Below are 22,059 nucleotides of genomic sequence, written 5' to 3'. Positions count from 1 at the left end.
ATCAAATAAACACACAATACTCATAAAATGTTGTTCCAAATGTGTTTGATATTATATCATAGTTTCAAAATACGATTCGATGAATTCTAATCATAAATTTTACAACCTTATAATAATTTTGAACCACTGATCTACAGATCAGTGATTTGAATTTACTCCGCAAAAATGGCAACCTCTATCCAGAGACCTCACACCTGAAGAAGCCCAACTTTGAAGAGGTGGTGCCCCATACCGGGAAATCGGATCGGATTAATTTTGATTATCCTGTATTTTTCAATGATATTATGTGGTGTTAGATTTTTGGTTTCATCTTCCTTCAAGATTATTAAAGTGATTAGATGATTGTTTGATGCAACTGTGACTGGCAAAGGGTTATCAGGCCTATGCATTCTAGTAAACGACATGAAATGAAGTTCTATTGCAATTGTGTGGTTAACAACACAAAAAGGAAAAAGTCAGATTTAAATAAAAATTACAATAATGGGCAATTTAACCAAATATATACTTCCCACCCCCTATCTGTGGGAACTCGCTGAAATGATTCTTATTCTAATGAAAATTTGTAATGATCTGAAATATTGATCATGGGGAGTTCATAAAGTGAAGTAAGAATACAGAAACTTGGAGTTGGACGGACAAAAAGGTTGATTATTTCATGAAAATGCCCATGATCAATCTTCACTCATCATCATACTACAATTATGTAATAATTGTAATCCATCCAATCTAATGGGGCATTGCACGAAACTTGCGATCAATTGCAAGTCTATTTTCGTTCCCGAAATCTAGCATATGCCGTGCAATGAATTGCAAATTTTCGATTGATTGCTAATCTGCTCCATGAAACAAGGAGTGTAATCTGATTTGCTAAAGTTTAAAGTGATCGATCAACTGTAAAATTGCAACAGAATATTTGCGATTGATTGCAAATATTTTCTTGCAACACCCCCTAAGGCAGGTTAATTGGTTAAAAATAATTTACAAAATAAGGATAAAATTCAAACAAATGGAAACTAAACTAACAGTCAAAATTTACAAAGGTGGTTTTGAAAACCGTCGGCTGAACCCATGGTTTAAGCAGATTTCCTGTATAAATTACGCTTATTAACTGTGTGTATAACAAAATGTCCATCACATTATGCCAAATTGATGCCGTAGTTGAGCACGCTATTCCATTCAGGATACCACTGTTTTGAATTCATGAATCCACCATTCAAAACAAAGAACTCATGAATGAAATAGCATGCTCAACTGTGGCAACAGGCATCAATTTGCACTTTGACAAAAGCTATTATCTATCAGCAGTGGACGCTTTTTATATACATGTACACTGTAAATTACCGGTAAGCATAATTTATACAACAAATCTGCATAACCCATGGGTTCAACCAAAGGTTTTCAAAACCACCTTTGTGAATTCAGGCCAATGTGTTCAGATCATCACATCAAACAAGAATGCTTACTCTAGACACCTATCAATGTAAATAGCATGCAGAATGAACACAAATAAAAAAAAAATAGTATATAAAAAAAATAAGTGAAACTGATACAATGCAATCTACATGTGTCTATAAATGAAGTAAATGTCCATGAAATGAATTGTAAAAAAAATCAAATGATATGGCATTCAGTTCAGTATATTGGACACTTCCAGAGAAAAGTGGATCTAAACCTATTAGAAAGCAAATTGTGAAACACAAATGAAATCATGTTCCATAACAACAAATATCAAATGACAAAGTCCATTAAATCTTTGTGTTTCATGACTGCAAAACGAAGTCAATAATTAATCAGGAACACTGTTTTCCATATCTATCAAATACAGCTTGAGTTAACGAGAATCATAACCTTTTGTATTCAAAGGAAAAGAGAAAGGAAATTGCCCTAAAAAACTAAGCCAAGATTTATAAGACATGAAATATTTTATATCATTATTTAGATGTAGGGTTTTAGAGGCGCAGATATTTTTTGACGTCTTGCGAGGTTGTTTCCAGGAGACAAAATATTTAAATTGATATTTATTGTGCATGCCTATGAAAACCATCCAATATTGAAAATATTTGACGAAATGAATATTTTGCCCCGCCCACAAGATTATCATTGGGTAATAAATTATTGTGCGCATTAAGCTATTGTTACGTCACAATGAAATTGCATTGCGTATTAGTTGCCAGGAGGAGTGGTAAAGGAACGTCAATTTATTGAATTCAAATGCGCTTGTACTATACGCTAGCGCATCTTTGCTTTATTACAGAGATTTCTTTTTTTTAAATGACAATACTCAGGCGCCATGCTCATGATTTACAGGATTGCCATAAATAATGATGGTTACTAAAAACTATTTTTGTTGTTCTTCATTACTTTATGTTAAGCTTTGTGGGGGTATCTAAATGATAATAATGATGATTAAATTGGATGACCAATTTTCGTGGGATGCGTCGAAATATTGTTACTCGCTGAAGAACAATATTGGATTTGTCTCCGACTCATCCAATATTGTTCTTCAGCTCGTACAATATTTTTACGCATCCCACTCAAGGCCATCCAATATTCTCTAAATACTGCACACATCTCCATCTTGTTTCATCAGCACTCACTGGCCTGATTGGCTTTCTGTTGGAGGCTGGTACCCTTATTTGCTAGAGCTCCTGTGAGTAGTGAGCTGACCGTGCTGGTCCTTTACACTGTGGAAGAATAAAGCAACTAGCAGGGGGGTACCAGACCCCATCAAAAAGCAGTTAGGAATTCCAGGGAATGATGCAAAACTGCATACTAGCCAATGTTTGGAAATTTCGCATCACATATTTTAGATGAATTAAGATAGATTTTGTTAAAGGTCAAGCCCACCCCAGAGAAATGTTGATTTGCATAAATCAACTTGCATAACAAAAAAATCAAACTTGCATAACACTGACAATTTCATCAAAATCAGATGAAAATTAAGTTATGACAATTTAAAATTTGTTTATTTTTAACAAAACAGTGATATGCACAACTCAGTGACAGGCAAATGAGACAGACGATGATGTCCCTAACTCCCTATTTATTTTGTTTTTTATCGTTTAAATTATTCAATATTTCGTTTTTTTACAGATTTGACAATAAGGACCAACTTAACTGAACCATACAGTATTAAACAATGCTAATTCCACATGTTGAGGGAGGAATTAATCATTGTTTCACTTGACAATGTGGAGAAAATTAGAATATTTCATATACATGTAACAAAATACAAAAAATAGTGAGTGGATGACGTAATCAGTGCATATAACTGTTTTGTGAAATTAAGCAAAACTTTAAAATGTCATTACTTTCTTATTTTAAAACCGATTTTGATTAAATTTCAGTGTTTTTCTTGTTGGATTTTTCTCTTTTTATTCAAATCAATTTTTCGACGGGTGGACTTGTCCTTTAATATGTGTAGCTTGTTTTATACAATAGAACTGTTCCTGGGCTAGTGCCAGGACCGTCTTGTGAACTGTGTATGTGCTCTAAAAATCCACATCATTGTTATCATTAATAAATGGATATCATCTTACCCTTCTTTTAATACCACCGGGGCCTCCATGGACTTGGTCTTGGATTTACTTGACGATACTTTCTCCAGAAACTGAAGGAAAATAAACAATAATTTCAACATGATTCCTAAAAAAATAACAGGATTCATGGAGAAGAAGCAATTCATCCCTTTGCAGTTTCTTTTATTGATATAAAGTTTAATGTTGACCATATGAAGTTGACCAATTAGAAGGTTTTTTTTAGCTATCAAGATAACACAATGACCTCTGTGATGCATGACCCTTGACCTTATAACCCTAAAATATTGTCAGAACATCATCTCTCCTACAAGTACACTCTGACCAAGTTTGAAGATGAACCCTCAAATGGTTCTTTAGTTTAAAGGAGAATACACCTTGTATAACTCTTGGAGCAAGTTAGCTTTTGTAAAAGCAGAAAAATCAAAGAATAAGATCAACAAAAGTTTGAGTAAAATAGGACTAGCAATAGAAGAGTTATGAGCATTTGAATGTCGAAATCACTAATGCTATGGAGATCCTCCTATTGGCAATGCGACCAAGATCTATGATGTCACAGATGAACAACTCTCCCCTTTTGGACACTGAATATATACCCCAAAACATCTCTTTTTGCTCATTCTAATCATATGACAAACGATTCATCAATGATATAATGTTGTGAAACCTCTGTACTTGTCCTCTCATAAAGAGAACACCTCACCTTGTGATAGACTCTATAAAAGTGAGAATATAAGTGAAATAAGTACTAAAGTAATGAGGGAGTTGTACGTGTGTGACATCACAGATCTTGGTCGCATTGCCAATGGGAGGATCTACATGGCATTAGTGATCTCAATATTCAAATGCTCATAACTTTCTTATTATTCATTCAATCTTCCTCAAACTTTCAACAATATGTTTCTTTGATTTTTCTCTTTGATATGGATTCAGCTGGTTTCAAGGGTTTCATTCTCCTTTAATGAGAGAACAATAAAGAGACAGACAGATGGATATATGGCCCCACATAGAAATAAACACATGGGGCAAACGTAGGACTGACAATATGTCAACAGATCTTTCGGATTCCTTGTATATGTTCTTTATGTCTTGATAGAATTAAACAAAGGAGCGAAACTTTGGATCAACATAATGTGAACAGACCTTTTAAATTTCCTGTACATAATCCCCTATGATTCAATAGATTTAAACACATAGCGAAATGTTGGATCAACTCAATGTGAACAGACCTTTTCGATTTCCCCAGAACATATTCCCCTATATTTCAATAGATTTAAACACATAGAGAAATGTTGGTTCAACCCAATGTGAATAGACCTTTCAAATTCCCTGTACATATTCCCCTATGATTCAATAGATTTAAACACATAGCGAAATGTTGGATCAACTCAATGTGAACAGACCTTTCAATTTCCCTGTACATATTCCCCTATGTTGCAATAGATTTAAACACATAGAGAAATGTTGGTTCAACAAAATGTGAACAGACCTTTCAAATTCTCTGTACATATTCCCCTATGATTCAATAGATTTAAACACATAGAGAAATGTTGGTTCAACCCAATGTGAACAGACCTTTCAAATTCCCTGTACATATTCCCCTATGATTCAACAGATTTAAACAGATAGCGAAACGTTGGATCAACTCAATGTGAACAGACCTTTCAAATTTCCTGTACATATTCCCCTATGATTCAATAGCTTTAAACAAATAGCGAAATGTTGGATCAACTCAATGTGAACATACCTTTCTGATTCCTTGTACATGTTCTCTATCCAGTATGTTTGAGTAGAGTGGTGTCATGTACTCCTCTTTCATATTGACAGAACTCTGAAAGAAATCAAAACACAAGAATGAGTGATAAGAATATAGATTGAGAAAGTGGTCTGGTGGTCTAAGAGTTATGTTGTCAAAATTTGTAAACCAAATGTGGAAATGTTGTTTTGATTTGTAAGTATCTCTAAGGGTGTGTTCAATGTCTGTTTCCAAATTTAAACGGCAACATGGATCATGATTGAAAACGTGATTACAAAACGTGGATATAATGAGAAACAAAGAGTGTGTTCAATGTCTTCTATTCCTGGTCGTAAAAGTAAACGTTGTAAATTTAAACGGTGAAAAAGATGTGGTTGTAAACGTGATCAGCTCAAATTTTACGACCTTGAGCATCGCGAATGCGACATCAAACACTATTGAGTTTTGAAACGTCTTCAAATTTACTCTCGCAGTGGAAGCCCACACAAACAGGTGCCAGAAGTGACCTTTCTTGTGATGGGTCAAACTGCGCGCTAAAGCTGCGCTAACAAAAGCGGGAAATTTAAAGAAGATCAAAATGCCTGTCAACATGTAAACGGCTTTATATTTTTGACACTGCACAGTGCACCGCTGATCGTGTTTGTGTTCGGTGTTTTGTAATTGAGTTTTCAATCATGATTCATGTTGCTGTTTAAATTTGAAAAATTCAACATTGAACACACCCTTAGTTGAACAATGCTTCTCTAGGACTGTCACTTCTTGTCACCAAAATTTAGGATTTCCTTGCTTCCATTTAACATCTCTTCTGCTGTCATACCATACATCAGTCTAAGAAATGATTTTATAATTACCAATGTCCTCTTAATTTTTGTATAAATCTTAATTGCACCGATTATGTCATTTATTTGCAATCGAGAAATGCTAAATCATTTGGGATAAAGTTTGGTGTAGTTTGGTTCATTTATTGTTTTCAATTCTGATATAAAGACAAAATTATACATAAATATCAAATATATCATATAAAATTCAAACAAATATATCATGTAAGTAAACAAAAAATATGAGAAATTTTGAATGGAGAGCATCAAGTTTTTTCACTTTCCACCAAATTGGCTGATTTAATAGTTTTTTTTATGATGATAAAGTATAGGAATATCCTACTTTTTATGTTCCTCTTAAATACACATGTTGATGACAAATCTTTTCCTACATAGAAGAATACTTGACTGACATGCCAGTTATAAATATTCACTATCAAATTTTACATTACCTCCATACCAAGGAACTTGCAAGTTCATACATAATCATATCATTTATTAATGTTTCGCTGGAAAATAATCTAAAAGGAAAATAATGATTCAAAGGCTGTTTAATATTTTGTTTAACTATTAAGATATCGTTTACAGATAGAAGAAAATGTGAAATCCAGAAAACCATGTATTTCCCTCCAGAAATGGAGGCAAATGTTAGCACTGTGAATATATTTTGTTTGATGAATAAAGAAGACAAGCAATGGTTATTTTACAAAAAAAAATATATATAATTTAAAAGTTGAGCAAAAAATATGGATTACACGAACATACCAGTTTATCTGGGTTGACATGGTTACCAAGTGTTTGTATCGCCTTGGAAACCATCTTAAGTGTTCTGCTGACTAACTCATCCTATGAAGAAAAAAAAAATCAAAATTATTAGTGTTGATTACATTGCCCCATATTCTCACATCCAGTTTAACCTTGGCCATGGTACTCTGTACCTAAATTATGGGAAGCTGGCAATGTCAAATTTTGTTGACATAATATGTTGCTTTAATATGTTTGCTCTGTTATTTCCCCATGCTCTGACAAAGAAAACTATTTGATTAATCATTCCCCGACATTTATGAATGATTTGAGAGTTAACTTAGCTGATTAACAGAACCTATATCGTTGGAGATTTGTGTCACAATTGGCTTTCCATAGTTAAATCACAACCTGAGGTCAAGGTTTACATTAAACCCAGGTTCGGGATACAAGCCATTGGCCCGCATTCCGAAGTCAGGTTTAACTTAGACCACGGTCGAAATCAGTGCTAAAATTATGAGGAGCCAAAAATTCTGTTTATATTGTATGTCTCTTATGTTTACTATTTTGTTTCCTGATGCTTTCATAATGAAGAAAAATACTTCACTTATCACTCCCAGAAAATCATGAACAATTTGAGTGTCAAATGAGTTAATAAAATAGATGTGTACTCTTAGGGATTTGTGCCCTAACTGGCTCCATAGTTCTCCATAGTTAAACTAGAACTTTAAACCAGGGTTTAATTTAAACCTGAGTTCAGAATACAGGCCATTGAGTCTAACGCCACCATCTAAAATGCATGTTTGTTCAAATGTTTACTAAATATGATGTACTGTATATTCATAAATTCCTTGTTTTCTTGACGATTCAGTGTGCTCCCCTCTGTTTACAAAGGACATTTTGCAGAATTCTTGTATAAAAAATTATGACACTGATGGATTTCCATAGAGTTACGATTGATCGGATCAATCTTGACTCTTTGTAAGACGGGGCCCGATTGCCAAACCTAGCACCAAACCCTAGTGTGAGCTAAGAAAACTGATTGAAATCAAATTAAGAATAATCCAGCAAGGAGTGAGGTTAATCCCAGGATCAGCAAACCATTAAAATCTTGTTAAAGGGAAAGTTCACCCTGACAAAAAGTTTATTGTAAAAATAGTAGAAAAATAAAAAAAAATACTGCTGAAGGTTTCAGAAAAATTCATCAAAGAATTAAAAAGTTATTAGAATTTCAATTACTTGATTTGTGACGTCATATGCGAGCCGTATTCCTACATAGCGAATGGTAAAAAATCAATGAAATGTCATTTTCTCAGAAAATTGAAAATGGTTTTCACTTTACCTTTTGTATATCAATAGACAAATCATTTCACACCCGATCATGAATAGAAAACAAAATTAAGTCATCAGGAACCATACAAAATTTGAAATTCATGCATTTTATATTACATAACATATGGGGCAGCTGCTCGTTTATGACATCACAAATACAAAACTTTGAACTCTAATAACTTTCTTAATCTTTAACGGATTTTCCTCTAACCTTCACCAATATTTTTATTATTTTTTCCACTATTTTTACAACAAAGTTTTCTTCAGGGTGAACTTCCCCTTTAAGTTCATGAAGTGTTTTCATACTTACAGGGTTTTCTTTCTTGAGGTGGAATAACCTTGGAGAGAGGATGGCAGGAGCAAAGAATCGAAGGAAGACAAAACCGCTCACAGCGGAGTATTTGGCATCAGGGTCGTCTTATAAGGAAACAAACAAAAATAATAATGTTGCAATTAAGTGTATACAGGAATCCAACCATTGCAACTAAATCTGTCACTGATAGGCCAAATAAAAGCTTTAGTCAGTAGATTGAAAAATTTCTTGTTGTATTTGGCCAGCCGAGAAGATTCGCCGGCAATCTGCTCGAAGATGTCGTTGACGAAGCTGTTCATGATCGTCACGGCCCAGCCAGAGATTCCGTTATCAGGGCGAACCTGCTTGAGGACTTTGTAGATGTAGATTGCGTAGCTCTCCTTCATTTCCCAGTGCCTCTTCTTGCCACTGCTGGGCTGGGGGGCTGCTTGGCTGCTTTCTTGGAACCTTTCTTGGCAACTTGACCTCTTGGAGCCATGATGAATGAAGTACGCTGCTCTGAGAAGAATGTAACGAAGCGTGTGCACCGATCAGATATTCGACTGCTAATCGACAGAACACCTGTACGGTATCCTCTTTTTCCTCAAAAGAACATCCAATATTTTCTTCTTTGAGCTATCTTTTATTAAAGGATACCCTTTCTGCTAATATACTCTTCTCTCTATTCCTTCTCCTCTTTCTCTATCCTTGCATGTTCTTCCTTTCAGACCTTCATCACTTACCAGGAAATGGACTAGCGATTGCTTTGTTTATTGCGTTCTTTCTCTTTACTATACTTTCTTATCTTTTCCATCCTTGCATCATCTACCTTTCCCACTAATATACTCTTCTCCCTATTCCTTCCCCTCTCTCTCTATCCTTACACCTTCTACCGTTCAGACCTTCTATCTATCACTTACCTGGAAACTGTCTTGAGGCGGCTTCCTTGAGGTAATAAAACACTTCACACATTGAAGTTGGGCATGTTGCTGCCGAGCCGACGATGGCTTGAAACGCTTTTTCAATATAATGCTGTAAATTGGCCTGTAAGACAAACGATAACAACAATGTGATTGATAGCGCCTTTCCAGAGAGCACACAGTGTTGTTTGAGGCAAACATAGTTGTGTTTCGTAGAGATTTGCGGGAGTTTGTTCCAAAGACGTAGGCCCACAATACCTGCCTATGATACCTCCACTCCTACACTCCTCTTCTCTCCATTCATGTTTCTTTGCATTTTCGCATCATTTATATTAAATCTCATTGTTTACAATATTCATTATTTTACACCTAGTTTATGATTACATTAAGTTAATAACATGACAATGGTGGTGGTAGTGGTGATGATGATGATGATAATGATGGATGATGATGACGATAACGATACTGATGATGATGATGGGGATGATGATGATGCTGAGGGTGATGATGATAATGATGGTGATGATGATGACGATGATAGTGATGATGATGGTGATGATGATGATGATGGTGATGATGATGATGATGATGGTGATGATAATGATGGTGGTGATGATGATGATCATGATGATGATCATGATGATGATAGTGATGATGGTATGATGATGATGATGATAACAATGATGGTGATGATAACGATGATGATGATGATAATGATGGTGATAATGATTATGGTGATGATGATGATGGTGATGATAATGATGATGGTGATAATGATGATGATGATGATAATGACAAAGATTTCAATATTAGTAATGCTCCATTCAGTGGGCTGTTAAAAGGAATTGAGGACATAAAAAAAGAGATTTTAGAATTATAGCAACGATGGTAACTTCATCATGTCTAGAAAACAGTCTCAATATTGCTGTAGCAATCTCTTTCTAGGCCAAAGAAGTTTCCCAACTTGTCACCTGACAATAAGCTATATGTAATTTTAAGATGTCTGCTATTATCATGTTTGTGACTAACCACCCCAAAACCAACAATAATACCCCTTTCATAAACCCATCCTCCAATTATCCGCCTAAGAGTAGTGCGGATAATTCAATAAAAATTGCATTCACAAACACCGAAAATAATCCGCACTATTTTTTACGAGCGCCCGACCTGAAAAAGGCGGATAATTGTCATGGCAACTGCACACACCCCCTCCGATGGGGTTGTGTTGGAAAAGGGTGACCTTGTGACCGCACCATGGCAATTATCCGCATTACTTTGGACATGCGTTCATAAAGTCAAAATCTGGTCCCGATGCCGCTATTATGCGGATAATTGCAGCATCGAAATAATGCGGATAACTCTGGTCCCGCTCCGATTTTACGACCAAATTATGCGGATATTATCCGCATAATTGGGTTTATGAAAGGGGTATGAGTGGCCCAAAATGAACTATTAATATTTTTATTGAGTTTGAAAAAGCATATCCTTAGCGTTGAAATTATATACATGCCAAAATTGTAAAAAGAAAAATAACCCACACAAATACTTGACTGAATGCAGAATAAACTAAGGGAGCTTAAAAAAAAAAATAAGTAGAAAATATGTAAAGATAGGGGTTCACACTCAAGTATGAGATATGCACACTGTGCAATCTCAATGAAACTTCCATACAGTCCACAAAATCTTTTGTCAAAGAAGCTTCAATTTTTACATTCTAAAGAAAAATTATCTTTCAGATAAGTTATTTTTCAAATTTGTTGCTTTTTGAAGACCAAATTATTATTATTATTATTAATTTCTTATCTTATCTTATCTTTTATTTATTATTATTATTTTTTTTTTGGGGGGGGGGGGTTACAGGGAACCCTCCTTGGTGACTTATAGTTTGGGGTTGACTTATAGTTTTGGGTTAGCTGATCACATTTCTTGTTAGAACTTGATTCACAACGATTTTGTTCTCAATATTACCTGGGCATAGTGCATGAATAATGATATAATTGTGCTTTACAAAGACAATGATCTGTATTATCTGTATCAAAGGATCTCAAATGCTGGCAATCTATCAAATCCAATAACATTGAAAAACAATTCCAAGAAAAACAAATAATCATCAATGGATTGAGTGGATGCGTCTTAAAAGGGACGTTCATCCCTTAGAATCAGAATAAGCTAAAGAATAACAGAGTACTAAATTTTCAGACTTTTTGATTTTGTGACATCATAAACAACTAGCTCCTCCATAAAGTACATTTTTATAATGGAACATGATTTTTCTTAATAAAAGGGGGTATAAAATGATGTGTCTCATGTTACATGTATATCCACTGCAAAAATGAAATCACTTTCAATTTTTTGAGACAATAGCATTTAAAAATATTTAATATATACAAAATATCACATGACATATGGAGGAGCTGTTTGTCTGGGATGTCACAAAGTCAAAATTTTGAGAAAAAAATTCATTACTCGATAATTTTTGACAGAATCTCATTAAACCTTCAAGTTTTTCTCAATTTTTTCTGCTTCTACATGTATTAAATCCAAATGATTATCATGGTGAACTTCCCCTTTGAACATCAATATGCACTACAGATGATGACATTATTTCAAATTGTCTTTCATAGACATGATGCTCCATTAATCCTAAAGATTATAGATCAGCAAGTAAAGGTGGGATTGAAAACAGAAAGAAGAAAACTAAGTGAAACGTTCTAGATTATATTATAGAATCTGGCAGAATTAATTGTTTCACACAAATTAAATGCTACTGTTACAACACATTAAAATCATGTATACTTACTGGCTAGAAAAAGAGCCAAACATATGTGAGTAGAAGAAAAATAATACAAAGCAAGAGATGTACATGTAAAAGGAGTGCTAGATGATATAAAAAAGCAGAGGAAGAAGAAGAAGCAACGTAAGGAATAAAAATAAGGAGAAGGAATGGGATGATAATGAGATGGTGATGGTGGAAAAGAAGATGAGGAAAGATGAGAGAGAGAAGAAGAAGAGACAGAAGGGGAAAGATAGAATAAGAAGAATGGGAACTAAAAGAATACGAAAAACGGAAAATGAGATAGAGGAGGAAGGTAAAGAGAAGAAAAAAGAAGAAGAGACAGAAGAAAATAAACAGAAAGAATTTGAACTATAAGAATATGAAGAGGAAAATGAGATGGAGGAGGAAGAGGAGAAGTAAAAGAAACGGGGAAAAGTAGAAGAAGAGGAGGATGAAAAATAATAAGAGGAAGAAGAAGAAGATAAACAAGAATGGGATCTAAAAGAATAAGAGAAAAGTGAGATGGAGGAAGAGGAGAAATAAAAGAGAAAGGGAAAAGAAGAAGAGATAGAAGAAGCAGAAGAAGAAAAAGAAGGGCGAGGAGAAGAAGAAGAAGAAGAGGAGGAAGAATAATAATAATATTATAATAATAAGAAGATAAACAAGAATGGGAACTAAAAGAATAAGAGAAAAAGCAATGGAGGAAGAGAAGGAGAAGCAAAAGAGAAAGGGAAAGAAAGAGGAAAGTGAAAAGAATGGCAACTAAAAGAATTAGACGATGAAAATGAGATGGAAGAAGTAAAGGGAAAATAAAAAGGGAAAAGAAGAAGAGGAAGGATGAACGATGCTTACAAGATTAGCTTCCAAGTTTTCTCCATCTTTAAACTTGGTAGTGTCTATCTCACATTGTTTCCTTTCTTCATAGATGTCATCCACCACACTCTTCAGTACATCGTGTAGGTAATGAAGACCCTGTAACCTCATGAACTCATCAATGCACTTTGACGCCAACGAGTTGCCACGGAATATCGTATGCGGATCCCTAGAAAGAGAGAAACATAGAAATTGAATCCTTAAAAGCCTGTCTGTAAAGGGGAATCCAGCCTTGGCCATAAAATGTTGTGTTGGGATGGAGAAAAATAAATAAAACAGAATGGCGGAAGATTGAAAGAGATCGGACAAGCAATAAGAAAGTTATAGCTGCTTTAAAATTGAGATCACTCATAGTATGTAGATTTCAAATTGGCAACTGGGTAAGTAAATTATGACAAGGGGCAAGGACAACTTTCCCATGTACTTTATTATCAGGGATTTGTGGTTTTCTCCTAAGTACCCATTACCCTGGGGCAGTAATCTTAATATAATCCAGGTAGTATATTGTTTTATGTCCTCATGAAAGAAAAATGTAATTTGAAATAAAACTTCTGGAAAAAATGACATTTTAGCCATAATATGTATTGGAGTACATTGAAGAGTAGTCCTTGCCTTACATCACTATGACATCCCGTATACGGCCAATTTGAAGTCTCCATGGGTATAGTGATTACCGATATTGACAACTTTTAAAAATTCATAACTTTCTTGTTGTTTGTCCAATATTGTTCAAACTTTCACCTATCAACTTGTCTGATTTTTCTTTTTCTTATAAAAACAAGTTTTTATTTGGGTTGGATTCCCCTTTAACTATGGTAAATTGGTAATCCCCCCAGTCCAATTCATAACTCGATTATATGAATGTCCTAAAACAGTCACGATATGTAGAATATGAAAGGAAAATGCGTTTACATGTCAACATCTGTGTAAAGGCACCGCTCCACCAAGATAAATTATAATTTCAAGGAGATCTGTTACTGATATGAACTTAAAAGAAAACCAAGAAACGCAACTCGTTTGTAAATAGAGGAAAGATGAATGGAGAAGCAGTCAGCAGATCGTAATTGTAATGATTTCTGCTCCTTTCCCTCTATATTGTGACGGATGTATTCCTTGAAACGATTAACATTTCCGTCTCCTTTTCCCAGGGGAATTGTCCATTAGCAGAAATCGATACAAATAGTCCAAGGTTGATTCTCTTAGAATGCATCTCTCATTTTCATCAGCATACAGGAGTGTATTTTTATTTCCTTTGTTCCGTCTCTTCCCCTGTCTCTCTCTCTTTCTCTTCCATTTATCATTTATTTGTGTCAAAACTGAAACATATAGGCCCGAATTCACAAAGGTAGTTTTGAAAACCCACGGTTGAGTGCATGGTTTATGCAGATTACCTGTATAAATTACGCTTAATTTAGCGCGTATCGGGCGCTTGTATAAAAAATTCCAATGCTGATGCGCGCTTTTGTCACAGTGCGCCAAATTGACGGCTGTTACCATGGTTAGATACACTATTTTATTCATGAGTCCACTGTTTGAAGAGTGGACTCATCATTCAAAACAGTAGAGTCATGAATGAAATAGCGTGGATAACCACGGCAACAGGCATCAATATGGCGCACTCTGACAAAAGCGCGCATCAGCATTGGAAATTTTTTAAAGGACAAGTCCACCCCAACAAAAAGTTAATTTGAATAAAAAGAGAAAAATCCAACAAACATAACACTGAAAATTTCATCAAAATCGGATGTAAAATAAGAAAGTTATGACATTTTAAAGTTTCACTTAATTTCACAAAACAGTTATATGCACATCCTGGTCTGTATGCAAATGAGGAGACTGATGACATCATCCACTTACTATTTCTTTTGTATTTTATTATATGAAATATGAAATATAATAATTTTCTCCTCATTGCCAAGTGAAACAACGATTAATTCCTCCCTGAACATGTGGAATAAGCATTGTTTAATACAATATGGTTTAGTCAAGTTGGTCCTTATTGTCAAATTTGTAAAAAATAAAATATTGTATAATTCAAACAATAAAAAACAAAAGAAATAGTGAGTGAGGGACATCATCGAATATCTCATTTGCATGTCACTAAGTTGTGCACATCACTGTTTTGTGAAAAATAATCGAAACTTAAAAATGCCATAACTTTCTTATTTTACATCCGATTTTGATGAAATTTTCAGTGTTCTGCCAGTTTGATTTTTCTCTTTTTATTCAATTCAACATTTTTCTGGGGTGGACTTGACCTTTAATATACGCGGTAAAATAAACGTAATTTATACAGGAAATCTACATAAACCATGGACTCAACCATGGGTTTTCAAAACCACCTTTGTGAATTCGGGCCAGTCTTAGGTTAACTCTTTAAGAATTTATCTCTCATTTCCCTTTGTCCTTTTCTCCTCTTATTTTCTCTATCCCGATCTTTCTCCTCTCTCTCTCTTTCTGGCCCCTTAAAAATCTTTATCAATTCTTCTTTCTCTCTTATCTTTTGAAATTGATACATACAGGTCAACTTCCCAAGTATTGTCTCTTCTTCTATATCTCTTCATTTTCCCCTCATTCTTTTTTATCTCCCACTTGCCCTATCTACATGTACTCCGCCCCCTCTTTCTTTCTTTCCCTCCCTCCCTTTCTTTCTTTCTTTCTTTCTCTATCTATCATTATATATCTCTGTCTCTCCCTCTCGCGCATTCCTTCAGCTTTCAACAACCTTACGAAAGGGGGAAAAAATACCTGAAAAACTTCAGAATTAAATAATTGATTTGTTAAAGCAACAGTAAATACAACTGTTTTCTTCACACTTTTAAGAATATCACGTAGGAGAAGCACATAAAAACTAAATCATCCACTGCTCACTCCTTGACTTTAATATACTTCTCTCACTGGATACGGTCACCATATCTACAGGGAAAAATGTACTTGAGAAGATCGTATCTATAAAGAAAGAAATACGAAATACATGCACCCTTCCAAGAAGTTAAATTCCTGAAGACTACAAATTTCCTGAAGATAGCTTTTCTAAAGATGACAGAAGAAAAGGGTAAACACTGAACCCACGTATCTCCCTCTCAAGTTTCTGACCTAATTTTCTTCTTTTCTTCGGTAGAACTGAAAACAAATACGATGGAAGGAGCTTGGCAGGAAGGAAATGAAATTGTGGGGAATAAATAATTCGCCACCCAACACCGGGACAAAGAGATGAGGTGGTTTCTCCAAACGAATGAAGTCTCTACCACTATCTGATGGCCGCCCACGCCCAGTGCGTTGCCATGGCGATAAGTTTCATCAATACGCCCGGTTTCCGTATTGATTCTACAGCTCCCATTTCTCTCCTTTCCTTGCTAAACAAATCTTTTCACAGTTTTAACCAACTGAACACTTTGGTTAGCCTTAATATTAGTGATTGAACTAAAAGCAAAGAAATTGCTATAAAAAATTATTTTATTTCTAATGCAGTACCATATTCATTCTAACATTCACAAAGTACTGCAAATATGAGTGTTTAATTGCTAAATTGGTCTCTTCTGTAATGTTTTCAGTTCTTCTCACTGGATGTGAGTGGCCAACAAGGATAATTATCTAATGGAACAAGTTGTGTTGTGCAGTGGATTTCAAAGAAGGGGCTCTATACCAAATAGTTATAAATTGACATTTTCATGACTTTGTTAGCAATTTTGAAATAGTGCAGCAGCTATGCAAGACTCTGCACAGGAAGAGAATACTGTGTATTCAATCCTCATTCCGTGCTATCCATTTAAAGGGATGGTCCGGGCTGAAAGTATTTATAGCTTAATAAATAGAGTAGAATTCACTGAGCAAAATGCCGAAAATTTCATCGAAATCGGATAATAAATAATAAAGTTATTGAAGTTTAAAGTTTAGCAATATTTTGTGAAAACAGTCATCATGAATATTCATTAGGTGGGCTGATGATGTCACATCCCCACTTTCCGTTTTCTTATGTTATTACATAAAATCATAATTTTGTCATTATTTCATACCTGTGTGAATAATATGTCTCCCTTATAATGAAATAAGTTGCAGCAATAAATATCTAATGCACTAAATCAGTTGTCAATCCAATTTTTCTAGTTCTTGGAGGAAAACAATTTAATAAACCTAATTTCATATAATAAAATAAAAAAGAACAAGTGGGCATGTGACATCATCAGCCCACCTAATGAATATTCATGACGACTGTTTTCACAAAATATTGCTAAACTTTAAAATTCAATAACTGTGTTATTTGTTATCCGATTTTGATAAAATTTTCAGCATTTTGCTCAGTGAATTCTACTCTATTTATTTAGCTATTAATACTTTCAGCCCGGACCATCCCTTTAAGCCATCTACACTCCAGTTTATTCCTTCTTCAATCAACCTTTAAACGTGAGCTACTGTACTCATCCATTTTTTGTGATTTTATAGACGATTGTATTTATGGCTCAAAGCTGTTTATCGTATTGAATATACTCTATTCACCTGGTGGGTGTTTCATAAAGCTGTTCGTAAGTTAAGAGCAACTTTAAGAACGACTGGTGATCCTTTCTTGTGGTAAATGGTATATACATTGGCGATGGTTTAGCGCGTAAGAAAGGATCACCAGTCGTTCTTAAAGTCGCTCTTAACTTACGAACAGCTTTATGAAACGGCCTCCTGGGGGGCGTTTCATGATAGGACTTGTCGGAAGTTTTATCCGACAAGTCCCATTTTATCCGACAGTTACCTTAGCAACAGTGCCTCTCAGCCAATCAAAATCATGGAAAGATGTCAGATCTGACAACTTGTCGGATGAAAATATTGATGAAACGCTCCCCTGGTGTTTATGTTGGATGAAATGAAACAAACTGAAATGAAATGATTCTACCTGCTTTCCTCAAGTATCCCCTCTATCTTCATCATTCCTTTCCATCCATTGAAAACTTCTTCTGTCGACCCTCAACATAAGCTACTGCACTCACATCTACTTCTCACACTCCACCTATTATTTCTTCTCTTCTTCTTCCCTCAATCTTAACAGGCTACCGTTCTGACGTCAGTCCACAGACGGTATCTAATGAGTCTTAAACAGTCATTGACAGTACCCTTACTACTGAACGGAAGTCTTTGACTTGCATTTTGTTGGAAATGAAATGAATTGAAATTAAATCTATATTCTACCTCTTCTTTTAAAGTTTCATTCCTGTTTCATTTCTTGTCATCCATTTCATTCATATACTCCATTTATTCCTTTTTTTCCTCCTTTCTTCCCCTCAATCGTAAACGCAAGCTACCTTACTGACGTCATTCTACAGACGGTACCTAACGACCCTTAAACAGTCAATGAGGTACCCCCTACAACTGAACAGACTCACATCCAAACAATACGTCCCTGAATAAATGAAGTAATTACAGTCTAGATCGATCTTTGCATGATGCTTTCAGCTATACCCCCCCCGGCTCAGAAGCATCTACTTTTCACCCTGATTGCTATACTGTGGAGCCATGTTCAAACATGAACTCATTTAGTAATATACAAATAGCGAATTGGCATGAGTGCGATATTTCGCATGAGGTGAAAGATGCTCTATTCAATTAGGCATAAGCCGAGTTCAATAGAGCGTCTCTTTCTTTCACCAAATGCGAAATCTCGCACCATTGCACGAATATGAATATTCGCTATTTGTGTTGTACAACGTCTAGGAATCTAGCGAAAATATGAAGAAAAAAAAACAAGAGTTTTTCTCTGCAGTAATCTATGAAAAGGGAGCAAAAATATCGAACGCGAAAAGCAAAATCCCACAAGCGCACGTGACCTTGGGCAGCATTGAGCATTTAGCCAGCAGGCTCTACGCATATTGCACCTTCATTTTTACTGAGCGCAATGATTTAAATCGTATTGTGACGTCACCTCCGAAAGGCGTGCAACGGTACATTTTGGATGGTACGTCGTGTGTGCAATGGTACGAATGTTTGACATTCAGCCTCCCATTTGCTCGCATACAACAAGCTAAGTAGGCATTGTACAATACATTCTAATTCCTATAAAGTTTAAACAGGGGATGATCATTGTGGTGTAGCAGTTGACTCTTGTCTTATAAGCAGAAGGTTGTGTGTTCAAATCCTACAATGCCCAAATGCCCCCTTTTTCAGGGCATCATTTCACATTTTGCCACTCCCAACCCAGGATGCGAAAGTCTAATAGTATTCCTAACAATTCAGTTAGAAAACTACTATTGGAATGCTCCCCAGGGTTTGGAGAGAGTACATTGCATGCAGGCAGGCAGGCAGGCCAAGTACAATGTATCAATGCACATGACATGTGAACGGTCTTTGCATTTAATTTAAATTTAGAGAAATAGAAGCAGTATAGGGATATAAAGCTGATTGCTAATGTTCAACTTGTATCGTCTAATATCCAAGAACTACAAGGCGATGAAACCTACTTTTGGGCTGAAAAAAGGCTCTAAAAATTTGTATATTTAGGTAAAATCACCTTTTAACTCTACAAATAATGGTTAAAAAGTACTAATTTCAGGAAAAAACAAATTGCCTGCCCCCCCAAACATATGAATAGACATCGAAACCAGAAAAGAGACCACCAAAAAAAGAAGTTGTGGCTAAATATGTGATGGGAGGGGGGGGGGGGGGCGTTTGATGGCCATTTTGGATTTTGGCCCGGTACACTTTTTTCCCGGACCCAAGACAAAAAATATTGTAATTTCATGTTGAGATAAAGGTAAAAGGAACATTAAAAACTGTTGCCACGGTAAAACCAAAAATCAACCATTTATAGCCCATTCCTAATTCAAATCTGACTTTCAATGAGGGTAGGGGTTTCAAATATAACCATTAATTGAAAATATCAAAACAGACAATTTACAGCTAGAATGATGGAACATAAAATGAAGCATGATTATATGAATCATGTGACAACACTAAAAATACTAGATTCTTTTCAAACTACAAAATCAATATTCATATCCATAATCAATATTCATCAGGGTTTTAAATGATGCTTACTAGAATCCACTGGTTGATCCAGAAACCACATAATGTAATATAAATCCTATTTAGGTGCAATAGAATTACCATTTCATGGAAGTCTATAAACGGCTATATCCATAACCAGTGGCAGGGATTGCGGTTTTGTAATGAGGGGAAACCACATACTGTTAGAACTGCACAGATCTTTGCATCACTGTCACTGCAAACCACATTAGGACTATTAGGGACATTCATAGGGATACAAATTAAAATGCAAACACGATCTATTTCAAAGACAAGATAAAACCTGGAGGTTTTAGCAATCTGCGTTCTGGGAAATGATGAAATAGCCTGAAAGCATTATTGAATATTTATGGATCTATCATACTCAATTCTCTTAGCAGATGTCATTTAGAAATAGAGGAAAGTAATGCAGCAAACAATTATTTCATTAGAAAATCTTTAAAATCATGGTTAATTGTCATGATATCGTGATAGATACAGATCTTCATTTACTACTACACTGTATGATGGTGGGCCCCAAGTCTGCGCACCTAACAATTTGAGTTAAGATTTAACATGAATTTCTTATTTCACAAAATCTTTCAGTTAATAATGTTCCTTATATTATTAAAAGTGTACCAAATTTCTCATTAAAAAATGAAAGAAAATATAGGATTTTCTTGAAAAAACCTTGGGCAGTCATTTTCAGATTGAAAAAAAAATGATACCCCATGTCTGCCCACGCATTCACTTTGCACACGATTCGGGGATTTTGATGAAAAAGGCTGCATTTTGAGGCCGTCACATGAAATGCCCTAAATTCATTATTTTCCCACCATTTTGAGTCGGATTTTTTTATGAATACATGTACCTGCCTATGTATTGCACGTAAAAAGTTTGTGCTCTTTGCGTATCTTCTTTTACTAGAATCGCGCAGATACGCCTGTGCGCACACAAGGGGGACTGCGCAGACTTGGGGGAACTTGCCATACATGTAGATCTAGATCTTGTTGAATTACATAAACCTGTGTGAAATCATGACATCTAAGCTGAACAAGAGGAGTGCCTCTGGCAGTCTCGCCTGCATTGCACGATTCAATATAGCAGCAGTGCTGACTTTGAAAATGACCAAAGAATAATTATGCACAAAAAACACCATTCACATGACAATAAAATACTATGTTTATTGACCCTAAATGACATTTGACCTTGATCAAGTTACCCAAGACTTGTGCAGTGTGAAAGCAAATTACACAATTTTTCTCAACTGGGCGAGCTGTTGGGCGCTACTGCCGTGACCTCACCTGCTTATCAGACCATAACTTTGAGAACTTTACCCCCCCCAGCCACCTTTAAAGGTTAAAAGTGAAACCATTCTCTAAACAGAATGATCACATGGGATATGGTCTGTTAAGAGGCTTTGTATTAGTCTTTATAAATAGGCATACAGTATATCTCTCTCTGTAGCAATTGAAAAATAAACTGTATATTGAAGAATGGATTGCGACAGATAATTCTATGAATGTAAGTGCCTGAATAGAAGGGAATATATACTCACGTTGTGGTTGAGATCTCATGCTCCGCTAGTACCCTAATGATTGGAAGTATTTGACCATAGTGATGGAATAATCTGACCAGCGGTCTAGCGGCTGTGATCTTCTCCTTCACAAACTCCCCAAGGATATAAACAGCACTGGACGTTGTTGGCTGAATGGTCAAGATACAAAAAAAGAATCAAACCAAAGATTAATAGAAATAAAGGATTACAAATGTCACCAACCATAGGGAAATTGGGTCTTACAGAATTTGCAAAAAAGCATATACATGTATATTGACTTGCATATTATTTGTGTAATCTGCCCATCATACAAGCCCACTGGACTAATGTGATAAAACAATTTAGACAGTGAAAATACAACTGAACTCAGGATCATCATTTACTTCAGATTCTTGAATTTTTAAAAACTTTTATCAGGTGTTATAACTGTTACACCTACAGAAACATCTGTATAATGCTTAGGGAGAGTG

At 35.3% G+C, this 22,059-nt stretch overlaps 1 protein-coding gene across 3 annotated transcripts in view; it reads right to left on the bottom strand.

The window, feature by feature from the left end:
- The window catches only part of LOC129279249 (ras GTPase-activating protein 3-like), a 38,921-nt gene extending 17,187 nt beyond the window's left edge, over positions 1-21,734 (bottom strand). For all 3 annotated transcript variants that reach the window (XR_010295985.1, XR_010295986.1, XM_064110881.1), the window contains exons 1-7: positions 21,590-21,734; positions 13,027-13,216; positions 9,399-9,522; positions 8,497-8,603; positions 6,876-6,956; positions 5,284-5,367; positions 3,540-3,610 (exon numbers count right to left, since the gene is read on the bottom strand). Coding sequence is in view for 1 of the 3 variants with exons in the window: in XM_064110881.1 (XP_063966951.1) it covers positions 3,540-3,610; positions 5,284-5,367; positions 6,876-6,956; positions 8,497-8,603; positions 9,399-9,522; positions 13,027-13,158 (599 nt within the window). In the remaining 2 variants the exon portion in view is untranslated. The remainder of the gene's footprint in view (positions 1-3,539; positions 3,611-5,283; positions 5,368-6,875; positions 6,957-8,496; positions 8,604-9,398; positions 9,523-13,026; positions 13,217-21,589) is intronic.
- Between the last annotated feature and the right edge of the window lie 325 nt (positions 21,735-22,059).

Source organism: Lytechinus pictus, chromosome 16 (assembly GCF_037042905.1).
Source record: "Lytechinus pictus isolate F3 Inbred chromosome 16, Lp3.0, whole genome shotgun sequence".
Lineage (NCBI taxonomy): Eukaryota > Metazoa > Echinodermata > Echinoidea > Temnopleuroida > Toxopneustidae > Lytechinus > Lytechinus pictus.
This window is presented reverse-complemented; position numbering and strand designations above follow the sequence as displayed.